General features: G+C 44.2%; 2 protein-coding genes and 1 long non-coding RNA gene across 9 annotated transcripts in view; 2 read left to right on the top strand and 1 right to left on the bottom strand.

Annotated features, from left to right (window-relative positions):
• The first annotated feature begins 80 nt into the window (after positions 1-80).
• KCTD6 (potassium channel tetramerization domain containing 6) lies at positions 81-8,555 on the top strand. 3 transcript variants are annotated; one of them, XM_075052806.1, is made up of 3 exons: positions 81-511; positions 5,821-5,929; positions 7,162-8,555. In XM_075052806.1, the coding sequence occupies exons 2-3, from the start codon at positions 5,903-5,905 to the stop codon at positions 7,846-7,848; spliced, it is 714 nt and encodes a 237-aa protein (XP_074908907.1). In that variant the 5' UTR covers positions 81-511; positions 5,821-5,902; the 3' UTR covers positions 7,849-8,555. The 3 variants fall into 3 exon arrangements, with proteins under 3 accessions (XP_074908907.1, XP_074908908.1, XP_074908910.1); XM_075052807.1 differs by lacking the exon at positions 81-511 and adding an exon at positions 996-2,756; XM_075052809.1 differs by lacking the exon at positions 81-511 and having other exon boundaries at positions 2,795-5,929; positions 6,752-8,555.
• A 1,057-nt stretch (positions 8,556-9,612) lies between these two features.
• ACOX2 (acyl-CoA oxidase 2) overlaps positions 9,613-24,656 on the bottom strand; it is an 18,949-nt gene continuing 3,905 nt past the window's right edge. For all 5 annotated transcript variants that reach the window (XM_075052820.1, XM_075052822.1, XM_075052821.1 and 2 more), the window contains exons 4-15: positions 23,347-23,498; positions 22,733-22,840; positions 21,858-21,977; positions 21,267-21,382; positions 20,692-20,864; positions 19,424-19,586; positions 18,541-18,731; positions 17,237-17,398; positions 16,190-16,295; positions 13,146-13,363; positions 11,300-11,432; positions 9,613-10,365 (exon numbers count right to left, since the gene is read on the bottom strand). In XM_075052820.1, coding sequence (XP_074908921.1) covers positions 10,303-10,365; positions 11,300-11,432; positions 13,146-13,363; positions 16,190-16,295; positions 17,237-17,398; positions 18,541-18,731; positions 19,424-19,586; positions 20,692-20,864; positions 21,267-21,382; positions 21,858-21,977; positions 22,733-22,840; positions 23,347-23,498 — 1,705 coding nt within the window. In that variant the 3' untranslated portion in view covers positions 9,613-10,302. The remainder of the gene's footprint in view (positions 10,366-11,299; positions 11,433-13,145; positions 13,364-16,189; positions 16,296-17,236; positions 17,399-18,540; positions 18,732-19,423; positions 19,587-20,691; positions 20,865-21,266; positions 21,383-21,857; positions 21,978-22,732; positions 22,841-23,346; positions 23,499-24,656) is intronic.
• Positions 13,903-17,224, top strand: LOC142042669 (uncharacterized). The gene is made up of 3 exons (XR_012653823.1): positions 13,903-14,279; positions 15,019-15,166; positions 16,633-17,224. It is a non-coding gene; the product is annotated as an uncharacterized LOC142042669 (long non-coding RNA).

Genomic DNA, 24,656 nt, shown 5'->3' with positions numbered 1-24,656 from the left:
GCTCTCGCGAGAAGCGGCGCCCGCGACGGCGGGAGACGGGCGGCGCGGCCTTTGCACGCCACTTCCGGTTCCCCCCCCCCCCCCCGGCGGCGGCGGCGGCGGCGGTCGGGCCCGCCGGGGACAACCGTTCGCCCGCCCCGCGTTGGCGGGGAGGCGCATGGCTCGGGCTCGAGCGCCCCGCCCGCGGCCGCGGCTTCGCCTTTTGGCGACGAGGTTTACCGGGGCCGGGCCCCTCTCAACCCTCCTCGGCGACGCCGACGTCCGGGCGCAGGGCCGAGCGCGGCCCCCCGGTTAGCGGCCCTGAGGTGAACGGGGGGGGCGGGCGCTGAGGCGCTTGGCGGCCCCCCCCCGCCCCTCCCCCCCACACCTACCGGAGGAAGGGGGCGCGGCCTTGGGGGGCGGGGCTCGGTTAGGACACACCCTCGCTCCGCCTCCGCCCGCACCGGCGGCTCAACTCCGGGCTCGAGCTCCGTCGTCCCCGCCGCCGCCGGGCTCTGCCTCAGCTGCGCCCGTGAGTGCCGGGCCGGGCCGGGCCGGGGCGGGGGGGTGCGGGGCTGAGCGCCCGGGGCCTGCCCTGGTTCGGGGCAGCGGTGAGGGGCCGGGCTCCCCGGTGGGGCGGGGTGCCCCCAGCCTCCGTGGGGGAGCGCCTTAAGGCGGGACGGCCGCGTCCCGGGTGGGGGGGGTGAGGGGCTGGGCTCCCCGGGCCTTTTCGGTGCTGGGGGAGGGCTGCGGGGCGGCAGGATGCCGGGGCCGCGGTGTCAGGGTGGGGATGGTGCCTGGGTCCTGTTCCCGGTTGGGCTGGGGGAAGGAGCGGGGAAGATGCCGGGGTGAGAGCCGGGGTGCCCGGCGGTGATTTCTGGCAGGGAGAGTCTGGGATACGCGGGCTCTGTCCCGCTCTGCGAAGGGAGTGGGTCCTCCTGCCCCACCGGGGAGCGGAGGCAGAGCTGGGATACTGGTTTGGGGTGGGGGTGAGGGTGTGGGCTCTTGGGTCACTTGCAGGGGAGGGGAAGCAAAATGTCTGGGTTCGTTTCCAGCATCTTTGCTGAATCATTGTGATCCTGGGGAGGGTTCTTCCACCATGAGCTCTCTGGCTCCTCTGTGATGGAAACTGGCACTTCCCAGCTCCTGCTGCAGGCCTGGGCCCCTCTCTGGCCTGGGCTCACAGGAAGGATTTCTGTCCTTGTCTTGCTGTCACTCCTTGGTCCGTGCATGTGCTGAGCCCCATTGGTGTGTGCGGGGAGGGTCAGTGTTTCTGACTCCTGCCTTCCTCCAGAACTGTTTGGAGACACGTTTCCACATGGAGACAACTACTGGTTAGTTTCACAGAAGCAAAATACATGGGTAAAACCCAACCATCACCATGGGTGCTGAAAGCCTGGGTGCCTTGGGTTGCTTCAGCAGCACAGGACCAAGCTAAATACAGGTGTCTTCCTTTGGCTCTCATGAGAGGAGGGCCAAAATGATATCGTGATGTGGGCGCTTCAAACAAGTAGCAATTAAAATAAAAGTTGGGAACCTGGACTTAAACCAGGATGTCATAGAGCTCCTTGGGGGAGGGAAAGAAACTTCAGGAGCTTGGAATTTATAGTGAAGCAATTAGACATAAAGGAATGAAAATGCTGAGTAGCTGGCATGAGCGTTTTTCCCTCCTGCCTGAGGTGAAGACTTAATATTAGTAAAAAGCAACTAAAGAAAAGCAAGAACTAAGTTAATTTTTAATAAACTTATGTTAGTCATTATAAACTCAATATGTGTAGAAGGTGATGGATGCTTTCTTTAGTGAAGCTGATGTGCCAAATTACCAGAAGATTTGGTAACTGGTTGTTTTAAGAACTAGCCTCTTCCTCACTCCCTTGGTTAGAGTAGCGTGGTGCTGGAGCCTCATGGGTTCACTCTGTAGACTGTCGTCTCGCTGTACAATTTGGTGGAGTACAGTCATCACTGGTGCTAGCTTAGTTTTTGTCAGTTCAGGTGAGTCATCAATAATGATTTACAATAAAGTCTTGCCTTTCAAATGTTATGACTGGCTGGGGAATAGAGAAGGCTGTCCATGTACAGCGTAACTGTGTTGAGGGCAGGAGTTCCTTCTCATCTTTGGAGATCTAAATGTGAGAGGCAGGGAGCTTACTACGTGGGTGAGTAGCTTGAAATACCAAATATATTTATCTGTGTAAGTCGAGTGCTAGCTTTGCACTTTTTAATTTTTAAGTTGCCATTGGTAGAATTCCTGTCAACTCTGTATTGACCTAGAAATCTAAGGTAACTATTAAGGTTAAACAGTTTGTGTGGAGGTTAAACAGCTTGTGTTGTAATATTGACACCAAACTGTCCACTGAAGACTAGTCCCACAAGTAAATCCTTTAATTCTTTTGTTGGAAAAACTAGATGAAAAACATTCAGAGCAATTTGGGTGGTGCGTGCCTCTCGACTTTTAACTGTTAGTTGTATTTCTGCTCCTCCTTCAAGTAGCTGCATATGACAGCAGTGCAGTGGTTTTCTCCAGGTGCAGTGCGTAGCCTGTGGCCTTGACCAAATGCAATGCACGTGGTCCCAGCAGTGCAAACGCTTGTCAGTGCTGCTGGCATCCCCTGGCCTGTCCTGAGCCCATGTGTGTTTATTCACAGATGCAGATGTTCAGCTGACTCTCATTTGCTTTCTCTGAATTTCAGCTTGCAAAATGGTTGCACGTTAGCATCTCTGTTCTGGGAGAAGTGCTGCTGAAGTTAATGGAACTACCTGTTGCAGTAGTGTTGCTGGTAAATAGCCTTGTAATCCTCTGAGTCATAACATGTGAAACAAGAGTGAGTGTTCTATAAATGCAGTTATCCAATTTGGTGTATTAAGTATAAAATGATGACTTGAGTGCTTTTCAAAGGTACTTGCTTCTCATTGTGCCTTTCTAGTTTTGGATGTGCTTGGTGCTGGGCTACAGCAGCAGCTGTGATGACCATGTTAATGCTGCATCATATCTTCTCCCTGCTTGCAGAAGCAGCTTAACGAAAGCAGGACTGTGGTTTGACACAATCAGTGCACTTCTGCTCTTGCCAGAGAATGACATCCTGTTTGGCTTAAATGGTGTCAGCAGTTTGTCTGGCTGAATTTCATCTTAAATGAGTATTTCTTACGGTTATTAAAGGCAGGCTGTCTTGGGATATGGCTACATGTCATCTGTTATCTGCTGTCTGGACACAAGTAGCCATGTTAGCGAGGCTGTCCATGGGTGCGGTACGTTGTTGTGTGACACAGGGACAAGAGCTGGCTTGAGGATGCCCATCCTGGGGTATGGATGAAGTGTGTCTGCCCACCCCCACCAATGCATCACTGTATTTCATTCATGAAGAATTTAATGCATTGTTGAAAGAGTGTATGTCATGAAGGGCGTACATCCCCACCCTTGTTGTGATGTGGTTTGCTAGTCCTTATCTCGGGTTGCACCTAAACAGAGCTATTTTTGCCTGTGAAGTCGTCTAGAAATTCAGAGCTCCCAGACTGATGAGGGAAGCAGCGGGTAGTTGTGATCACACTCAGGCATTTTGGGATGGCATCCCAGTATCATCCCTTTGCATTGTGCATCTCGCTCCAGCACTGGCTTTGCCAGGGGGGTTTGTGCGTGCCTAGTGATTCTGGATCCTTACACAAAGGTCAGTGAGACTTCTCGATGACACTTATATGTTGAGGGCTGGGTTTGTTTCAGCTAATTGCTTTCGTAAATTATTCACTCCGGTGTTACATAGCAGTGCTGTGATCAAAGATTAGTTCATGCTGTCGTACAGACAGGCGGTGTCATCTGTTTCTTTCCCTGATAAAGAAAGTCTTGATTCATCTGTCATTTGGACTTAGATGCTGACCAAAATCACATAGTATCTGTTTACCAGTTTAGATAACTCTGGTGGACATCTGTCTGCCTTTGAAATATTCTGAATGTATAATTCCAGTTAATTTTGTTAAGACTGCAGAGCTCTTCCATCATGATTACTGGTGAAGTTTCTGGCTGGCTGCATCATTTCACTTTCAAGTGAATGTTCTCCTTGAATAACAGTACCAGTCTCTCCTATGTTTTCAATGCATCTGCATGTTATACTGGTGTTGCGCTTGAACAGAATAACACCTGTAAGTGCTGGAATTTAAAAGGTCTGGCCTGTTGATAGAAGTTAATGAGCTGTACTTGAGTGACAATTCCAAATAAAGAAAACCTGAATGAATTCACTTCTTGATTTGTGAGCAGTTAAAAAAAATAATTACAGAGGTTGGCAAAAGAGCTGGCATTCCAGGTTTATCTGCTGTTGGAGGGGGGGGTGTGTGTGCTTTAATGTACTTTCTTGAGGCATGCTCCGTCTCTAATTTGTAAAAATAGGATCCTGGTCTGACTAGTTCTGTATCTTAGTATTCCTTAGTCTTCTGTTGTCTGACCTCACGATTTTCATACACTGATTTTGTTTTTTTTACTTTTTAATACATCTGAGATGCAGCTGCAGCTGTGGTCGTGCTGCTGGCCCCTGAAGGCCAGACCTGCTGGACGCTGTTGTGCCCAGGCTGTGGGTTTGGGCAGGGTAGCAGAGCCCAGAGAGGTGGGGTGTGCTGCCTTGTTCAGTGGTGAATGAGACCAACCTCGTTTGCTAGGAATGAGAAGGGCAAGTAATCTTTTTGGTTGGGAATTAACAGTGAACGTTCACTTGTTTCGGAATGTAGGGCTCTGGCTTGGCTCAATCTTTGTGCTGCTTTTAGCTGGGTGACTGTGTATTGAAGTTTGCTAGTAAAGAGGATGGGAGCAGAAGTCTTGGTAACTCTGTGGTCTTTAAGATGTAAAAATAAACAAAGCTGAGAAGCTGTACCCTACTTAAAACAGACTGACCTAAATTTTCAGCAATTCTAGCAGAGAGGCAGGCTCTGGGTAGGGATAAAGGCTTACTGATGACTGGCTTCCTTGTCCATGCATCACTTGACATGGTTGACAGGCCACTTTTGGAAAATCTCCACTGGTGTCTGGGGTCACTCACTGCCCGCCCTCCCCTTGAGTTGCACAACCCATGCTGTGGCTTTCTGTTGCTGTGCTCGTGTAGAGAGAGTCCCCTTGTTATGCAAGTCAGCAGTTCAGCATCTTCTGGGAAGTTATGGCATGAACCACTTCTCAAATTGCTTTTGTTGGAGCATTGTTGAAAAGATGTTTGATGTCCTCTGGCTGGTCCCTAAAGAGATTTTGTTTGAGAGTGCATGTGTGTCTGTGAGGTCCATTCATACTCTTTTGTTTGTACATTGATGTTCTTGCTATCAATTGCAGTTCTCCACTACTGAATTATTAATTCCGCAGTGAGATTTTTTTTTTTCTTCTTACTCTTCGTTGCCTTTCATGCTTGATCTATTCTTCTGTGTGGTTTGAAACTGGAGCATGGGAATTTTGACTAATATTAACAGATCACACGTATGACCTCAATGGTGGCTAAATAAACTTCTTTAATTGGGAAAAGGACATCTGTCTTTCAAAGTACTCACAGTTGCCCAGGTGAAAGGTTGTCCTTTTGTGAACGTATATTATCCTCAGAGGCACATTGCTTGTTATTTAATGAAACTGGGATGGTCAGACAGCTGGTGGAGTGATTACCTCTGTGCTCTGGAGGCAGTCCTATGGGTAGTGTGAAGGGAGAAGGAGGGAAAAGCTTGTTTGTAGATTCTTCTGCTAATGTGGCTTTGTAGCTGAATGCTTTCATGGCAGAGAGCCTGCCTTTGATTAGAAAGCATTCCCCTCGGTTGTTCTTGTAGGTACTGATGGTCTGCCATGTTTTGTTCTTTGTTTTGTGTTTCTGTGTGTGCTTTTTCCTGCAGGGAGATAATAGGAGGCGAATCGCGTATCCTTTCGGCAACCTTCTGTTAAACTTGGAATACCACAGTTCAAGCAATTGAACAGATGGATAATGGAGACTGGGGATATATGGTAAGTGAGCTTGTGTAAGTGTGTGCTGTGCAGTACAACTGGGCTTTCAAGATCTTGCAGTAAGAATCCTTCCAGATCTGTGTAGATCCAGAGCTTCAGTCATGTGAGAAGAAAAACCGTGCATGTTACAACAGCTTGCTTACATTCTCTGGAGTGTTTCACCTTGCATGCTATTTGTGGGGAGAGCTCCAACTCATGTTTGCCAGGTGCAATCAGTGAGTACTTAACTGACACCTTAAGCTCACTGTTACCATTTTCCTAACATGCAAAAGTTGAAGACAGTTTGTGCTTCCTGCATATAATTTTAAGGCCTTTGTAATTTTATTTATCAAGAAAAATATTTTTCCCTGTAAACCGTGTCTCAAACTAGACAAACGCATCTTATTTTTTGCCTGTTTTCTTTCTCTAAACATTCTGCTGCCATGCATATGTCTCTTTTCTGTGGCTGGCCTCAGTCCTGGTTGTTAGGGTTGGTGGCCAGATGGGATTTATGTTCCTTTCTCTCTTGCTTCCTCATGTGCTATCTGGAAGCTGATGCAGACTGGTTTGTGCTCTGCCCCCCTCTTCTACACAGCATGCTTATTTGCTAAGAAATATTTCTTTTTAGAGTTAAAAGCTAAACGTTCTTTTTTGTTTGCTTGTTTTAATGATGGCTCTTAACCAGAGCATGGGTGATTTTGATTTTGAGCTCTTGGTCCTGTGTCTAAACTTGCACTGTCATCCTCTTTTGAGGGAGAGAAAGAGGCTTAAGATTTGTTCAGCTGATTTTTTTTTCTTTCTTTCTCTCTTTTCTTTTTTTTTTTTGGTTTTGTTTTGTTCTAGAATGAGACAGATTGTGAAAGTAAGGAACACTGATGGGCCTCATTCAGACTAACTTGTTCTTCAGGAAATCTCTCTGTTCTCATTTCCCCATCTGTAGAATGGGAAAAAAACTTGTTGCCCAAATGCAAAACTTGCTTCTGTGACAGTAGCGCAGTTGTTAAGATTTCTAAAGCGTTCTGGAAATGTGCATTCTGAATGTTAAGTATCGTCCTGTCTAGTTGCCAGTTGTGCCTCGTTGCTAGGTGGCTTGGATTTGTTCGGGTTTAAACACCGCTTAAAGGCTTCGAATGGGAGAAGCGTGATTCTCTGCAGAGCCTGCAGTTTTCAAACAGTATTTGCCATGTGTGTCAGTGAGCCGATCGAATCTTCTTGTGGTGGCTTGATAAACTCTGCGATTTCTCTCTTTCTAGATGACTGATCCAGTCACGCTAAATGTGGGTGGACACATGTACACGACATCCCTCACAACTCTAACGAGATATCCTGACTCAATGCTTGGGGCCATGTTCAGGGGAGACTTCCCCACTGCCAGGGACTCTCAGGGCAATTACTTTATTGACAGAGATGGACCACTTTTCCGTTATGTTCTTAACTTTTTAAGGACCTCAGAGCTCACTTTGCCACTGGACTTCAAGGAGTTCGACCTACTTCGGAAGGAAGCGGACTTCTATCAGATTGAACCGCTAATTCAATGTCTTAATGACCCCAAGCCGCTGTATCCCGTGGATACCTTTGAGGAGGTGGTGGAGCTGTCCAGCACCCGGAAGCTTTCCAAGTACTCCAACCCGGTGGCTGTAATCATCACGCAGCTCACTATCACAACAAAAGTCCATTCGTTACTGGAGGGCATTTCAAACCACTTCACAAAGTGGAATAAGCATATGATGGACACCAGGGACTGCCAGGTTTCCTTCACTTTTGGGCCATGTGATTACCACCAGGAGGTATCGCTCAGAGTCCATCTGATGGAGTACATCACAAAGCAGGGCTTCACGATCAGGAATACCAGAGTTCATCATATGAGCGAGCGTGCCAATGAAAACACAGTGGAGCATAACTGGACTTTCTGTAGACTGGCACGGAAAACAGATGACTGATCTGACTCCGCAGGAGCCACTTCAGTGATTAGCAACTTAATTGGACAGTAAACCCAAGAGAGTCTGGATTTTGACTAAAGCAACAATGTGGGCTTTTTTTATACGACTATTTATTGTTTATCAGTAAGGACTGGAGGAGTTTCGTTCTCTAGCAGCTCTGTCCTTTTGTCCTGTTCAGAAAAAAACCATGCATGTGCCTGTCCAGTCAAGACACCTTTTTGTTTGAAAGAGGGAGTCCGAAGAATTAGTACAATAGGGTATTTTGTGTCATTAACACAATTCTCTGACGCAACTTAAAGTGCTAAAATTACCTCCGTTTAAATGGTTTCTAATCCATCTAATGCTACGACACTGGGAGCAAGAAACAAAAAGAATTTAAAATGCAGTTGGGAAAAAGCTGCTATCATGTAGACTAATTTAGTTTCTAAATCAATAAACACTATTGTAATATTCTAGGAAAACAAATCCCACCCTTTAAAAGTACTTGATAAGTACAGTTTCTTACAGTTATGACAACTGTTTCTTTCTATGCATATAAATCAAGCAACCAAATATTATCTGTAGCCATGGAAATATGATTAGAAATATTTATATTGGATTCTAAATGCAAAATGTCCCTGTGGTAGAATTCATATTTTTAATGCCTGGTGCAATATTATTCCCAAGTGTAATGCCTGCCAGCAAGAAGCTAATAAAAATGTGAAATACAGAATACTATTTTGTATTTTCTTCTTGTCTTCTAAAACTTTTAATAGTTAAAAAACCAAACCAAAACAAACAAAAAACCCCACCCAAACCCTGTTTTTCTGTGCTGCAGAGTAGTTCAGATGCTCTGGTTCCATTCTCCTCCATTACTGATGTACTTTGTTCCTTTTTATATTAATCAGTTGATTCAGCTGTCCTCATTATAGAAAAAGCTTGTGTTTTGAAAACTGCATTATGACTAACAGAAAGATGTCAAGTATTTGTACTGGCTAAAGGGATAGGGATGGAGGGAACACAGAGCCTAAATACTTGGAGCTGCTCAGTAGCATCGTCTGGTTTGTCAGCGATTTATCTAGTGACTTTATATAAATTTTAACTGTAGAGTGCTGTTCCGGATGATGTTCAAGTCAAGGCATTCAAGTTTTGTGTTTTTACTTAATTTCATATAGCCTTTTCTGTTATCTTGGGCACTTTGTCATAGTTATTAATAGAATTTCTGGTTATGCTCTAACTTGAATGCTGTTGGGACTAAGAGAGTTGATAGCCATTTTGATGAATGGATCACATTCTTCCATGAAGTTCTTGTCACAGGTGGTCCTTACCACAACTGCTTTGCTCTCTGGGCTGTGTGGACCACAGCTCTTTGGGGATGTAAGAGGGGGTCTGGATTTCTATGGTAGTTGCTGGTTCTTGAAGGTGGGAGCTTTCCATCCCAGCTCTCACTCAGAAGGCCTGTCTCAGGCATGTATTTCTCTGTCATATTTTGTCTCCCCCTCTTCATACATTGCAGGGTTTTTGACTTTTGTAATAAGAGGCAGTAAGAGCTTTATTCTTTCTATAAAGGGGGAAAGAAAAGCTGAACTGATGAAGCTCAGGAAAAGTGGTTGTGTCTTTCCTGCAACATGTGGTAAGAAATATCTGTGTTAACTGGCATTGAATTATAATCACAAGATGTTCTCTGCAACACTTCATTTACTAGCAAATTAATGACTGGCCTGGATCAGCCTGCCCTTTCCATAATTATGAAATATAATAATTAGAGAATCATTATTCCAAATAATACACTTTATTGGAGCCCAGGATTTACAGGAAGACAATATGAGTGGCTGTTAATGGGAAAGTAAATTCTGCAGACTGGAGTTGGCATCAGTTTTGTCTGAATCTTCATTAGCCAGGAATACTCGACTGCTGAGCAAGTTAAGAGCTATTTTAATTGTCCAAACAGATGTACTTTCTAATATACTTTTTGATCTAAGAGCACAAGTTGTTCTTAGAAACCAAGGACCATAATTTTACCTTCCTTGGATTTTTCAGTAAAGTGTTGTTTTTTTTATTTTTGGGGGTTTTTTTTTGAAGGCAATGTAGAGTTATAATGCACTGAGGGGGACCTCATAATGTGTTTTGTTTGGTTGGTGCTTTTTTTCCTTAATCATCATATAGTGGATTTAGAAAAAGAATAAGAAAGCCAAATGGCATGGTTTTAATGCTATCAGGATACTTCAGGTTAGAAAACAACAAACCCTAGGCTGTTTCTGACTAGATTGCCTCATAGTAGTGGGTACCACTCAGCATCGTTTGGCTTCTGTCTGATTAAATACAAATGGCTGGCTAAGAATCTTGTTTCATACTTGTTGCAACTGCGAGTAAGCAACTGATTATTAATTCTGATTAATCATTACTGATGCTTCATAAATATACTGCTGCACAAAGAACAGGAGGAAATGTGTGGCTTCACTTAGATCATGGTCTTCATAATTTCGATAGTGTCTTGTGAAGAAGTGGCTTCAAATACCTCTCGTAGGCTGGGCTCATCTGTTCAGAAAGAGAATGTGGAAGGGAATTAATGGTAATTAAGAAGAAGGAAAAGGCTATAATTTTTTTCTTAAGAATGGTCTCTGAAATACAGAAAGCTAGACTGTTTAAAAAAAACCAAACCACACCAAACCACCAGCTACTTCAGCTATGTGCAAGATCTCTTTCCCTATAGTACGTGCTGTCCTTCATAACTAGTACACAATACTCATCCCAAATGGGACACCATACTTCAAAAAATATGGTTGGACTTGAATGTTTGCTGAAGGCAAATTTTGTGTTCAGCTGTAGAATTTCAAAGGGTTGCTGATTACCACAGTAAAAATCTCACTTAAGGCAAAATGAGCTTTCAAACAGAGCAATAGCTATTTACATCGTGCAAAATTTTACATTACTCCACAATATGGATGAATTAAGAAGTAAAAGTAAAGTGCTAAAGACCATGAAGGATGAAATTGCCTTGTTTAACGTTTATACTCTTTCTGGTTAAACATATTATTAAAAAGATTTAAGTATTGCACTAGTAAAAGTACCATTGTATAGAAAATACCCTGCATTTAGCGGCTCTTGCAGCCATCTAGTGTTGCTCCATAATATGTAAACTATGTAAAAAGACTTTGTTTTAGCTTATTTTGTACAATGTTACCTCAGTGGTTAAAAAACAAAACCACATTGGTGGCACGTGACAGTCCTGCTCTCTAGTACAAGCTCTAGTACTCTGGGGGCTGTAATTCATCGTTAGGTTAAATGTCTGGGCTAAGACTATAGGTGGCATAATTGGAGTATCACAGGTCATTGTTCAGAGTGAGATACTAAGAATTAAAAGCTCTTATTCCACTTTACTTTTATCTGTATTGCTTTTATTAAAAGAAAAGCAAACAACCTCTGCTCTAGCTAATGCAGAAGTTGCCTGGCTGTAATCCAGCGTCCATACCTGCTTGTTGGTCGGTGACTTCTGAGCCCACTCGTAAAGCCGTTGGTAAACCTGTCCATCGTAACTACCAAGCGCAGAATTCAAGGTCTTATCTGTGAAGTCAAAAGCGTCCACTAGTGGAACAGCGTCCTTCCTATGGAGTAGGTGAGTGACATTCATATAACTGAAGCATGTATTGCTTTGTAAGGGAGGAAAGTAAGTCAAAGATAAACTGGAAAGTCAGTTGTCCAAATTCCTCAGTCTAAAATGCTTGTGCCAGTTTTTCCCCTTGCCTAGACTGTGGGGAAAATCCTGCTTTTTTTGATTCCTCAGAGGCATGTTCTACTAATGCCCTGAGTTGTCTGTACTGTTGAATGGGTATTTGCAGGGTCTCGTAATCACCTGGGGTCCATCCCTAGTTCCCTAATTTAGGACTCAATCTCATGTTAGATGTTTTCTCAGCAGTCTCTGGCAGTTCTTGCTTTTGGTTTTTGTCATTTGTTTTGCTTCGTTTTCCTTATGCTGTATGTGTTTGTCTTACAAAATGGAATAAGGCTGCTGCTAGATGGATGTGCTTTGCTGATCTTCATCTACTCTGCTCTGTTACCTCATCATGGGCTGTCACGGTCTTCTACTCTCTTTGTGTCTGTAATAACAAAGCAACCCAAACCACACCAAGGGCCCATCTAGCCCAGGAGCCAATCTGACAGCAATCAGCAACAGATAGCTAGAGCATAAGGACAAGTATGTAATGCCAGCATCTTCTCCTAAGCAGGAGATGGTTTCTTTCCTTGTCCTCCCATCGTCCTGGGTGTAGGAAGTTGTGCTGGCTGTACCCCACACCTGATGTACAGGGGTGCAAAGCGGTTTGCTCAAATGTTGGCATTTGCATCTACCAGTTTCTTTTGGGGAAGGGCTGGGTTTTTGCTACAGGCTGGGAGGTGTTTGTATCTTTTCTACTAATTGTAAGTAACTGACTCTAATCGCCCAGGTAAAGACCCACTCCGTTCTTGAATCCTGTTAACAAGGCATGGACTAAAACAGAGATGTTGCAATGAATTCCAGAGATGACAATGTGTTAGGCTTTTGAAAATGTTATGTTAAGCTTATCGCTTCACTTGAATTCTGTGATCGGTTCTGAAAGTGCTTGCTGTTTGGCTCAGTCCTGTTCAGCTCTTGGTTATGGTGTATTCTTGTTTCTCTCCAGGTGGCTTAAGTAGAATTTTGCATACAGTAGCAACTCATTTCTCTGCACCGTAAGTTAATCTGTTCTTAACAAACAGCACTGAGTACTGAAAGATGAACCCTTTGTCAAAAAGCCTTTGTGAGTGTTGTAAGTTAAAACCTTAGCATATCTCAGAATTCACATAGTTAGTAATAAATGGTGTCGAGCAGATGCATCTGAACTAGCTGTAGGCAGGACTGTTTGAGTACCAGTTGCAACTTGGCCATGGCAACAGAGTAGGCTGTATTAGCTGCGGCTTAAGCAGATTTTGCAGCGTATGATCGGTTGCTGTGGCTGCCTCCTGCCAGTGCTGTTCTGACTACATATTTTCCTGCTTTTTCACCTACTGCAAATGGTAGAAAGTGTTCAGGATTTCTTGATTTATAATTTAAGATTTAATGTTACGGAACTTTAAATTTAGAGATTGCAGAGGAACTGGATGCTTAGGTGTGTTTTGCTGTGAAAACGAGCTCTGTGTAGATGTTTCAATCAATTTCTAGTGCTGCCAGGCAATGGAAATAAAAACCGAATGAGGTGAATTGACTTTAGAGATGTTGCCATAGGTACAGCAGCACTGTTTTATATCTATCACAGGGACAAACTGAATAGCTGTATATCTCCTCTCATGCTAGAGCAGCTCACCGAATAACAGCCAGGAGGTCCAGGTATGATGCTGTGACCATGTCCATTTGAGCTCCAGATATGTATCCGTCATGCAAGAAGACTCCTGCATTTGAGAAGATCCCATGTAACGCAAAGAGGTCACAAAGATGTTTCATAATCTTCTGGATGCCAGGCTGGGTCTCGAGTTTTTCCACAGTTTCTGCAAAGTTTTTCACTGTGATGTAGTGGCAGTGAGCCTGGAAAACAAATGCAATCAACAGTGAATGCACCTCAAAACACTTTTAGTAGGCCAAGTGACTCACAAATGTTCTCGCAAAGAATATAAAACCTTTTCATTTCCCTGGCACTTTTCCAGTCTGTATTCTTTGTTTGTTGGTTGACCAGGCCTTTTGCATTCATGTCTTACAGCGGCAGTAGAGGAGAGAATTGGGGGTTTAAACAGTCAACACTGTGGTATTTGTAAACTCTAGAAAACTGCTTCAGAAATCATGGTAGTACTTATTGTAAATATTTCTGATGAATACCCCAAAGAGTTAGTGTGATGGAAACACATTGGAATGTGCTTGTGTTGACCCCTAGCAAGTGAATCTTGGTTATACATCAACAGGAGAGAACTCTTTTGTTGAAGACCTTGGGCTCATGGTACATTGGGCTCACTGTCTACAGGGCTTCAGCTCTGAAAATATCTGTTGTCACAGAAGAGCAACCAAACTTATCTCTCGCTTTTGTGGTTTCAGGTAAAGCGATGATTTCTGGGTCAGACACCAGCAGAGTGTCTTACAGAAATATTAGCTGAGGTCCAGAGCAAATGAAGCAAGCTGACCCCACCTCGTTGTGGGGGTGACTCTTGTTATGCTGACGTTACCGTGGGTGGTTGGTGGTGTGGTATCGGTGTGGGTTCACTCCCCCACTGTACTGTTCTCCTCCCAGCCGTGGGTGTAAGCACGGCACACCTGTACTGCAGCTCTTCCTGCAAGCGTGGTCAAGCAGCGTGGAGGCCAGCGTGGACTGCAGAACCTGCCTGAGAAGCTGGCTGTCTCCTCAAGCAATTAACCAGGGTGGAGTCTGCACCAAAGCCGTACCCAGCGTCTGAGCCACTCAGCTGAGAGCTGGCAGGCATCAGTTCGTAGAGCTGCCATGTCAGTCGTGTGGGTGAGTCTCCGGGGAAGGTGTTGAAGAAGTAGTAAATGCAGAAGTGGCCCAAGAAGGCTGCAGGCTATCGAGGTTTTAAAGTTACGGGGAAAACTCAAGGGTTTTGGGTGACTCTTCCTTTCCCTGAAGTATCTAAGAAACTTTGGGGGCCCAGATCCCATTCTCTCAAGAGTCTAGCAGCACAGTCGCCACTGACAATACCACAGCCAGCCCTCCGCATATGTTGGGCTCTTCAGAAATTGTTTATTTCTGACTAGTCCCGTGTCTAGGTTCTTCTCCCTGCTTCTCAGAGAAAGCTGGATTCCAGCTCCTCCTCTGACACGTGGTCTCCCCTGCTCTTAAGTCCAGAGATCTTGGCCACCCATTTGAGTGGGTGCAGGAGGGAACAGCTTGTTCAGGTTTGTGTGCGGGGAGTGCTTGTCAGAGCCTTTTCTAGAGGTAATCTCAAATTGGAACATTTTGCTTCAGTTTCATTCCACTAAAAATATATTTACATTTGAACAATTATTGGGAAAGTAATTTTTACAAGTCACTTTGTTCATAGGAGGTCTCCTTTATTTTTTGAAGCAATCCTGCTTCCAGCATTGGATACTTGCTGCTTCCATTGAGTCTGTGTAACTGAAAATGGGGGGTGATGCACAGCAGACAGGTGACCACAAAAAGTGCTGCTGCTGAGATCAAGCCTTTGCTCCCTTACTCAGTGAGTTCTTGCTTTGAAGGATTATAACTGTGCTTACAGGTATGAGCAGATCAATGCTTCTGATGGTTTTGAAAGGATCTCGGCTGTTGCTGGGGACTTTGACTCATCAAGGACTTCATCTAATTAACTGACTACAAGGGAGCTGTTCCCTACTATGGAATCACCAAGAAGGTATCACCACAGTTAGGTATGTGTAGGGTTCCCTTTTCCCATGTCAAGGGCTTCTTGCGAAGTCCATTTCAATTTGGGTTGGCTCTGGCTGAACAGTAGATTACAGCAAGATGCTTTTCATTAAAAATTGAATGAAGTTAAAATAAGCTGTGGATCTGTTTCAAAATTTTCCTTTCCTTAGCTTAGGAAGGAAGGAAGGCAGGCTTTTACCATAATTGTAGAGGAATTACATTTAATTGCATATTAAAAAAAGAGTTTTGTTTTTTAGAGATACTGAAGTATCAGTGGTTTTGGTTTTAATTTAAATTTAGGGCTTTTCTCCCTTACTGCTTTCTTTTCTGCTTAGTTCTGTACTAACTAACCCCTGTTTTGGGGAACAAATGCTGCTGTCCTGATCCTACTTCAGCTGAAGGCATGCTGGTTGCCTGTCTAATCCATGTGAACTGAGAGTTGGGTTTGAATCTGTTATTAATTTGGCTTTGATTTGATTTTTCTTTTAGTAGTAATTAACATTGCACTTATCACTGCTTTTCCTTGTTTTCCCTGCAGTTATCTTTCCTTGTGAGAGTGGTAGATGTAAGAAATACCAGGCATGTTTCACCCTTGCTGTGACTCCAACAGCTTTCAGTAGGGTGGCTTTGGGGAGGCTTTCCTCTGGGAGCCAGAAATGCTGGATTCTTATAAAAAGATGAGCATTAGCGGTGATGGTGGGTTCTTCTTGCAGGATATGGGAGGTCTGATTCTGCTAGTAGCAGCAGCATAATTGTGAATGTTTGGGTTTTTTCCTCCCTTTCATTTCTGTTCCCTCTAGTCTTTTTCTACCTGGCCTATTCATATGGCAAATTCTTCAGATCAGGAATTGCTTCTTACTACAAATTTTCCACCATGCAGACCACAATGGTGCCCTGGTCTTTGTAGTCTCCCTTAGATGCTGACAGAAAACAATAAACAGTACTGAGACTTTAAGCTAATTATGCTGTTTCTGTTGCATATTGTATCATAAAGACAAACATCAAATAAGCAGATAAATTTTGCTAACCTTTGCAGCCTGCGCCAGCTGCACTGTGCACTGGTTCCACGCGTCGTGCTTTTTGACTCCAGACTGAACCAAGTCTTGTAGTTTAGCTGCTGTACTGTTTATGAGTCTAGAAAATTGAAAAAGCATATTGTATATGAATGTAGCAGCCCACATACACTCATTTCATACTCAGACTCGTGTGTGATCATATGGTAAAATGGCATTTCTGACGTTTGAAGTTATTGAACTTAGATTATGCAAAAATCTAAGTACAAACTGGGAGAAGCACCCAGACCACCCTGGTACTGAAGGATTTCTGCCTTCTCAGCTTCCAGGGTAGTTTACGAGGGGGTCTGCTGACTTTTTGTTGGGTTGTGTGTGTGTGTAAGGAGAGTTTGCAAAACAAAATAAAGTGGTGATAATATTGGACTGATGTTATGTTATGTGTCTGCTTTTCTACACAGGGATCCAAATCCTGCTCCCATTGACACTGAAGCTTTCAGAAGAATGGCTCTGTTTTTACGCTGATTTGAATGACAGCAGGGTTGTCTATCTGTTTACCTGGTTTTCAGAGATGACACCTATGTGGCCCATAACTGTGCACATAATACTAATGAGACCACTCATGATCCCATTTTTATTTGTGTAGAGTAGTTGAACGTGTAGTTGAAAGGCTACAGACAAAATGAGAGGCTCTGTGTTTGCTGTGGTGTTAATTGAAAACATCAGTTTCAGAGGTATATGAAATTTCAACTTTATAGAATTGCACAGGGTCCAGTTGCCTAAAGGTTTTACTGGATGGCAACCCAATGATGTGGTCAGGGATATGGGATATATTTGTTAGTTAGGTAGCACGTTCCGATGTTCTGAATGTGAAAGCTTCATATTGAACATTTGACATGGCTGTTAATCTGTGTGAGTCTTCCTTTTCTCTTCCAGGAGCAGATGGTGTCAATTCTTGAGTAACTTATGTTATTTTACCTCCCTTTAAAGTGAAGAAGCAGCTGAGCTCTTAACACATTTCTGATGTCAAAGAGAGAAACCGCATCTCCCATCCTCTGTACTGACCTGGCTGCCATGTGTTGATAGGCCTCAGTGTAAATATCTGGACTGAGAAAATCCAACTTGTTCTTGGCTGGACATTTCTCCGGTGTCACTGCAGCCAGATAAGTGACAGATGGTGGAACAGGCTGGCCAGTGCTGGCTGCCATGAAGCACTTAATCAGGAACCTGGGAAGAGGGTAACAGTCAGAGCAGGGTATGGTTGTGATCCCCACGCAGCAAATGGTCATGCAAAAAGTAAGGTGGGCTTGGGTGAGGAGCCGCAGGGTGTGACCCATCCCATCAGTGGTCCGGAATGGACTTGAATAAGTAATGACCTTTTGTTTTGCATGTTATTCGCAATAACCTGATCTGTGGTGGGTCTCAGGTGTAGCCTGTCTACCGTATTTAATGCTACAGCAATCTGTAGTGATGAATTTTTAGGAAGAAACTTGCTGTGGCTATTAGCAGTCTCAGCAGCATGGTGATTAGATACATTACCAACTTTGCAGCCTGAGTCTTAATGCTCTGGGAGTCTTAATGGTGGCTTGGTCCTACCCTCTGTGATCCCCAACTCATTACGTTAACAAACATGAGACCCGTTCTTGGAGATAAACATGTCCAAGGAGCATTCCCCACTCCCTTACTTTTTTGGCACCTCTGCTATGACCTAGACTGACCAGGTCTGGAAGTAAAAGGTTACAGCATTTCTCTTGACCTTGCTATTGATCTTGCAAGAAGAGGCAGGAATGAGTGCAGAAGTGTCTGCATGCAAGCACAGAACTACGTGGTAGCACCTCTGTCCCTGGGAAGTGTACTGGTTTACTCCTTCTAGTAAAAATGCATGTTATTAAAAGTTCAAGCAGCTGTGGTTTCTTTCTCCTGTATTTCATCTACTCTGGATAATCATCAGTCTGTGCGTTCGGAGGAAAGTGATGTTCTTGGAGCATGACTCATCTGCTTTCAGTAACCAACAACTTTACCTTCTCTGAATCAACCTCACTTACTGATATTGTGTTAACATCAGTTGCTTAAAAATAAACTGCAAAACTTGTATAGCAATGCTTTTGCTGCACTACTAGACAAAGAGGAAAATAAGGTTATGCAGAACAGCACCTGCATATGTCCCAAAACCAAAAATAGAAGAGATAATCCGATTCCCACACACCTCCATGCATGTTAGACAGAAGACATGAATAGTTTATGTCCTGAGCTGTATTTTTAGAAGGTGCTGTGAGAAAGGAGTAGCTGGTTTTACTGGTTTTGGAGAAGTGGTAGAGGTTGAATAAATGAGGGGGAAGGCTTTTAGATGAACAGATTTGAATTGTTACCTGGCAGTTTGCAGGAACAAAATGGTGTTTTCCCCTTCATAAATACAAGAGGCAACTATTTTAGTATACAAGGAAGGGAGTCCACTCAGCAAGGAGTAACCGTGTCCGCCGCATGCCCGGAGGCAGATCTCCACTGCTGAAGTGCTGTACTGAGTAACCATGGCTTTAAAGCCAGAAGAAAATGCATGGAGCTGTTTAAAAAAAAAAAAAAAAAAAAAAAAAAGGCAGAGTGTTAATGGTGAAAGTGTTCTAAACCAATCCTCAGAATAAGTTTCCTTTTTTAATTTTGTGCGATTAGTTTCTGGGCATGAATTCCCTGTCCAATCCTCCTTTGCATGCTGGTGTAGCACCCAGCTCCCTGAACCTGGCCTTTGGTTTCTGCCTGGGATGCTGCACACCCTCATGCTGGGCATGCTGTGGTCTGTTTATGCATTTTAGGGTTTCTCTCAACCAGCAGCGGCTTTGGCTGCCCTTGTTCAGAGTGTGTTTTCATTTCAGGCTTCTAGTTGCAAGAATCTTATGTTCTATCTAAAAAGTCACATTTTTGTTTTTGGCTCAGAATTGAGTATTTATTTGCATGTGCTTTGTGGATGAAGTTGTAAAATAACGCTTTGTGCCATCAGCTACTTGGAACAAGGTTTTATCAAACGAATGTGCTTTTCAAGGACTTTTCACTCTGCAATAGTTCCCAAAATGAGAAATTTGGGGTGGTAAAGCAAATGCTGTTGCTGACTGGTTGTGGACCTAGGATGTGCCATTTGATCTTAGTGCTTCTTCTTTCTCCAGTTATCTAGTGGTGAGAGGAATGCTCGTCCAGTTTGCTAAAATACTTTGATATTCAGAGATGAGAAGTGCTGTACGAGCTAATTGTGCTGCAGCTCACCTCCGGCAGCATGTCAAAGTTCTTCCTCTGGATCTCTCTGTACCCCCTGTCGAACAGCTCCTGCAGGTAGTCGCTGATGAAATAAAAGGCGTAGGCTGCTGCCAGCTGGGGCAGCAGTTTCTCTTGCTGAGTCTGGTAGTCGAGGATTTTTGCTTCTTGTTCCCTGTTGGAAGACAGCTAATGAAGTAGGGAAAGCGCAGACGTGGCCACAGCTATTGTTAGTTTACCTATCGCATAATGAAAAACGGCATTTTTCATTACCAAAAAGCAGTATGCGAACAGGACTGAGCTGATGTCGTGGCAGCAAATCTGCCCAGCTAGCTAAGCTGTTAGAGAAACAAGCCTGACTAGGAAAAAAGGGATTTTTCTGCTGTTTTGGTGAACCACCCTAACAGAGTAGAAAAGGATCTGTGTGATCGGTCAGTACAGAGGGGGAACAGGGACTGTGGGAGAGGATGAGGATGAAGCCTTCAAGGACAGCAAGTTGTTAGGTGTTATAGGGGACGTGGTGGCATTGCACCCTGAAAAACTTTTGCTTTTCAGACTGAATCTTTGTGGTCCTGGGTGTAGATGGGTTTCTGTGAAAATATTTGCGTCTAAATTATTTTAAGCTTTCTGAGCTTTTTTTGGATGTTCTTTACCACTGCTGCTGTGGTTAGTACACTTGGGACTTCAAATGATGGAATTCATTATTACAATAGTTCAGCATGCTGTGCTCTTGTGTTTGGTTTGCGTTTGAACCAAACCACGTTCTCATTAGGATGTCTATGCTTTTGAAAGGAGATTTAAGTGGAAATTTTTGAAATCCGTTCAAATGAAAATACCTACTTAAAAATTACAGGGATTCTTACCAGACTAATAACATTCAGTGTTGTAATGGGTGGATGTTGGAAGGTATTTTAATGTGGCATCCACTAGTAGGACGCTATGGAATAGGAATTCAACAACTTGTCAGCTTTGTCTGGATTCTGCTGAGTTATGGGATTACATGGGAAGGCCAGTTATAAGAAAAATAAGTTGTCTGTGTGAACCGCTGACCTATTTGAACTATGAAACTTATCTTAGAAAGAACTGTAAACATTCTCTTGTACTTTGACTGAAGCCCATTAATGTAAATAATGGAGAAGCATGTTTGTAATACCCTATCTGCGCCAGGAAATAAGCCAGTGATGTGCTGAAAGATAAGATGAAAAGTAGAAATACAGACTGGCATAGGGGAACATGGTGTATGGTCCCCTTCCCACTGCTGTGGACGTGTGTGGCATTACCCAGGCTTTAACTTGGACTGCCGGCGAACCACAGAGTATCGGATGGCGATGGTGCAAGCTTTCATTAAAGGTATTACAACTTCATCTAAAATGAGGGAAATGCGCACTGTAGTCATGGTGAAATAATTAATCTTCTGTGACCCCCGTCTTACATAGGTGCCATCTGGTTGAACCTAGAGTAGAGAGAGGATGTTAGATGCCACCTTCTTCATTACTAGGGTGGTTGTGTAATCTCTATGCATAGAATAAAACAGACATCAAAATCCTTCACTGAATGCAAAACTAAATATTTTTATGTATAATGGATGAAACATATCCATTTGAAGAGAAAAACTCTTACTGCTTCTGGCTCAGATAGGTTCTGCCTGCCCCGTGATCCCCAACCTTTGAATGTGGAATTCCTGACACCGAGTTTCATTTTGGATTCAGGTAACTTCTGCCCTTGATAAAACTGCAGAGACTTGCAGACACCTCAAAGGAAGATTTTTGTCCTAAATTTAGGCAGGTCACTGTCATCTCTCTGGCTGTGCAATGAGAGTCTGATGGGCAAGTCTGTGATGTGAGTCTGTACATACCTCACAAAACTTGCTCAGCATGTTCTCCCTGGGGACGCGCACGTTCTGTAGCATGAGGTAGCCATTGTCAATGTGTTCATAATTCATTTTGGGACCTATGTCTCCTGCAGTTATGCCTGCAGCAGGAGAAAACATAGCCTGCTTACTTCCATTTGAACTTTTTTCTCCCCGTTCTGTGTCAGGCTGGGGATCTCAAAGGAAGAGCACATTCAGCTCTGCTTCTTCCCCAGCATGGGTGGTCTTGCCCGAGGGATGAAACAGGCATTCGAATGCCTTGTGGTAGTTTGTTCCCATGGTCCGTCTGTTACCCGTGTTGGCTGGGGTCAGAACTGAGGTGTTAATGCAGAGGTGGTCAGGGCAGCCCAGGCTTCTGGTTAAGAAGGTGGTTTGGTCTGGATATGCCTGAGGATACATTAAATCTTCCTTCAGATAAAAAGGTTGGGGTTAATGACAACTATGCCTTGGGTATCTGTCTTGGTTTGGTTTTGGCAATTATAACTCCCTCTCCCGGGGCCCAATGTTTTAGAAAACACATAAGGGCAAAGTAGGCAGAGGACCTGCACAAGTGCTGTGATGTCTGGGGTCATTTACCTGGGCAGAGTGAATGGTCCTGAAGGCTGCGTATCTGCACGATGAAGGGATGCAGGCCGTAGCACTTCCCGTTGACGTACAGCTGAGCAAAGACCACTGTGTGGGTTGCTGACCTTCCCACTGCGAGAAGAAAACCAGCCCCATTCCCTTAAGACAAGGTACAGTACAAACACTTCCACAGTTAACAGCAGTCAGTGCTAATTGTGTGTTAGGTCTTGCTAACATATGGGTCAGCACAGGGGATGATCCACAGATGCTGGAAGCTGGAGATTGCCTAAATCTGTACCCTGAGCCTGCTTTTGGCTCTCAGAAGTTGCATCATCCTTCTGCCTCTGTCGCTGCTCGTGAGGCTTGGATGAACAGTTTGCAGCAGCAGATGAGAAAAAATAAGTAGTTAAAGTTCATGCAGTGCTGAGAGAGTGGGAAGCGCTATGGCTGTTAAGAGTAACTCCAGTTATTTTCTGTGAAATACCTTCCTGAAGGGAGCCATGAATTTCACACTTGAATACTTTATGCTGCGACTGGCTGATGACTTGAATCCTTTATGCTGATCCTTTATGCTGATGACCTCCCTGCAGTTTTTGGTTGTCTGAGTATTATTTACAAAGGAGAGAAGATTGATTCCTGCAGAGGCAGGAGTTTCCCTGAGCAAAGTCCTCCAGCCCTGCCACCCAAGGGCTTATGATGGATGATGGTGGCTCCCTTCTGGCCTTTGAACTTGTACAAAACCCTTTGGTTTCTTACTTGCCTCTTGACATGTGCATCTCTTACTGAAGTCCTCTGCTAGTACCTGGGCCCTCAAATGTGGAGGTTGAGCAGGGCAGACTGAGTAACTGAAGGAGGCAAATGAGGAAAATATTTTGTGTGGTACTTACTGTCTCCAGGCCACCACTTCATGGCAGAGATGTTTGGTGTGTTCAGTACAAACTCCTGCGTAGTGATATCAAAGACTGCTGTTGTTTCCAAACCCTGAAGATAAGTTCCTTTAAAAAAATAAATAAATTAAAATGTGTATCTCCTGGTGTATCAAAAGGATGGAGGGAGTGGAGGATCCCTGAAGGCTGGTGGGGGTATTACTAGGGTTTTGTGGTTTACCCTCCTGACAAGAACTGTGGGACAATGCTCCCAGCAACGCCACACCATCTCCTGCAAAGATCTCGAGCCACGTGGTACTCAGGCAAGCTGCTTGGTTCGAGGTGACAACCGTCAACTTGGGCAAGCTGCCCAAGTCACCAATGGTGACTGCCTGCTATCTAACCACGAGCTTTCACCCTTGCTTTTGTTATTTTTTCCACATTGGCAAAACCAAAGCAGCACATCTCCAACTTGCAGAGGAGTGCTGAGAACATCAACCTGTAACGCGGGTTGCATTTCCCCCCAGCCACCCCTGCCCCAGTGAAGCATGGACAGCTTAAACTCAAATTCCCCTGAGAATCTGGGCCAGAGTGTTTTGTCCTATGGAAAAGCTGCATTTTCTTTACAGCCTTACCGTGCCCTAGTTCAGTCTGGGCGTAGCTTCCAATGAGCTGATACTGGGTGGCGAGAGGAATCCATTTGGCGATCTGTTGGTCAGAGCCCAGCATTGAAATACTTCTTGTGAAGATGCGGTGAAGGAGAAAGGCGAGGTCTCCTGACAGTGCCCTGCAAAGAAAGCACAAGGGGTATTTTTACACAGATGAAGTTCCAGGGATGTGATGAATGCGGCAGTGACACTGCGGCAGCCAACAGACAGTACCACCTCCACTGCCTTTTGATTTCTGCGTTGTCATACCTTACCCAACCTCCAGCATCAACACAGTATTGCAGGAAAAGTGCTCTTCTAAGCTGCTTTTGTTCCTTCTTTCATAACATAGTTTGCGTAAGTGTTGCTAGCTCATTATTTCACTTGCTCTTGGAGGAATTATCTGTTCTGAGTAGCAGATGCTGAGCTCCTAAAAACACAGCCCAGCTCCAAAGCTTCTGTGGCTCTGGTAGTTTGTGAGCGCTTCGTATGTTTATTTTACTTGATAGAATTTTTTTCCTGATTATTTAAGTCACATTTTAAGGCTGAGCTAAAAAATCCCCACCACCCTACCCTAAAACCCCCAAATCCTGCCGATTCACTATGGGGCACATTAGGCTGAATTACAGCAGCGTCTGTAGGCATCTGAGACCTGGATTTCCTGAACCTTCCTATTCTGAGGAAATGTCTCGCTACATCGCGTTTGTTGCTGGACTATGCCCTGGGTTTTTGCTGTCAGTCCCTGCCAGTGAACAACACTGGGGTTCATGGAGATTTGGCCTCACTTGAGATGTTTCTTTCCTGTGGAAAAATTCAAATACATCCTTGTAACACCTGGTTTATTGTCTGGTCAGGTCCTTCGCCATTGCCAGCTGATAGAGCTGCACACAGCCTAAAAAGGACTATTCCAGAAACTGTGTATAGGAACTTTGGTACAGTAATCTGCGTGGTGCAAATCAAACTCATTTGTTTTAAGCTTTTTTTGTGTGTGAGAAATCCTCAGAAAATATGAGGAATATAGTCCCTCGTCCTGGGATTCTTCAGAATATGGTTGAATCACCCCATGGATGTAAGTACGTGTGCTCTCACACATAAAAATAAATGGCTGTGCTGTTCTCAGTAGCTTGTATGGCTGTTAGCACGTTGCTTTAAGGCAGTGCTCTAGTGAGCATCTCATTGTAGAAAGATACCTTTTATTGTTAACAAATGACTACGACCTTTCTTTTATACTGGCCCCGAGAGAGAATCAGTCATGCTGAAAACGTGGGGGGGGCAATATGAACAAAGAAGTTAAAGGG

The sequence above is a fragment of the Buteo buteo genome, chromosome 21 (genome assembly GCF_964188355.1).
Source record: "Buteo buteo chromosome 21, bButBut1.hap1.1, whole genome shotgun sequence".
Classification (NCBI taxonomy): Eukaryota; Metazoa; Chordata; class Aves; order Accipitriformes; family Accipitridae; genus Buteo; species Buteo buteo.
Note: the sequence above shows the minus strand (reverse complement) of the source record. Positions and strands in the feature narration are given on the sequence as shown.

What these genes read in the sequence shown, in the direction of transcription:
- KCTD6 (XM_075052806.1), top strand. Translation starts at nt 5,903, where the DNA reads ATGGATAATGGAGACTGGGGATATATG. An exon ending in ATGGAGACTGGGGATATATG is followed by an intron (nt 5,930 to 7,161) that starts GTAAGTGAGCTT and finishes CTCTCTTTCTAG; the next exon opens with ATGACTGATCCAGTCACGCT.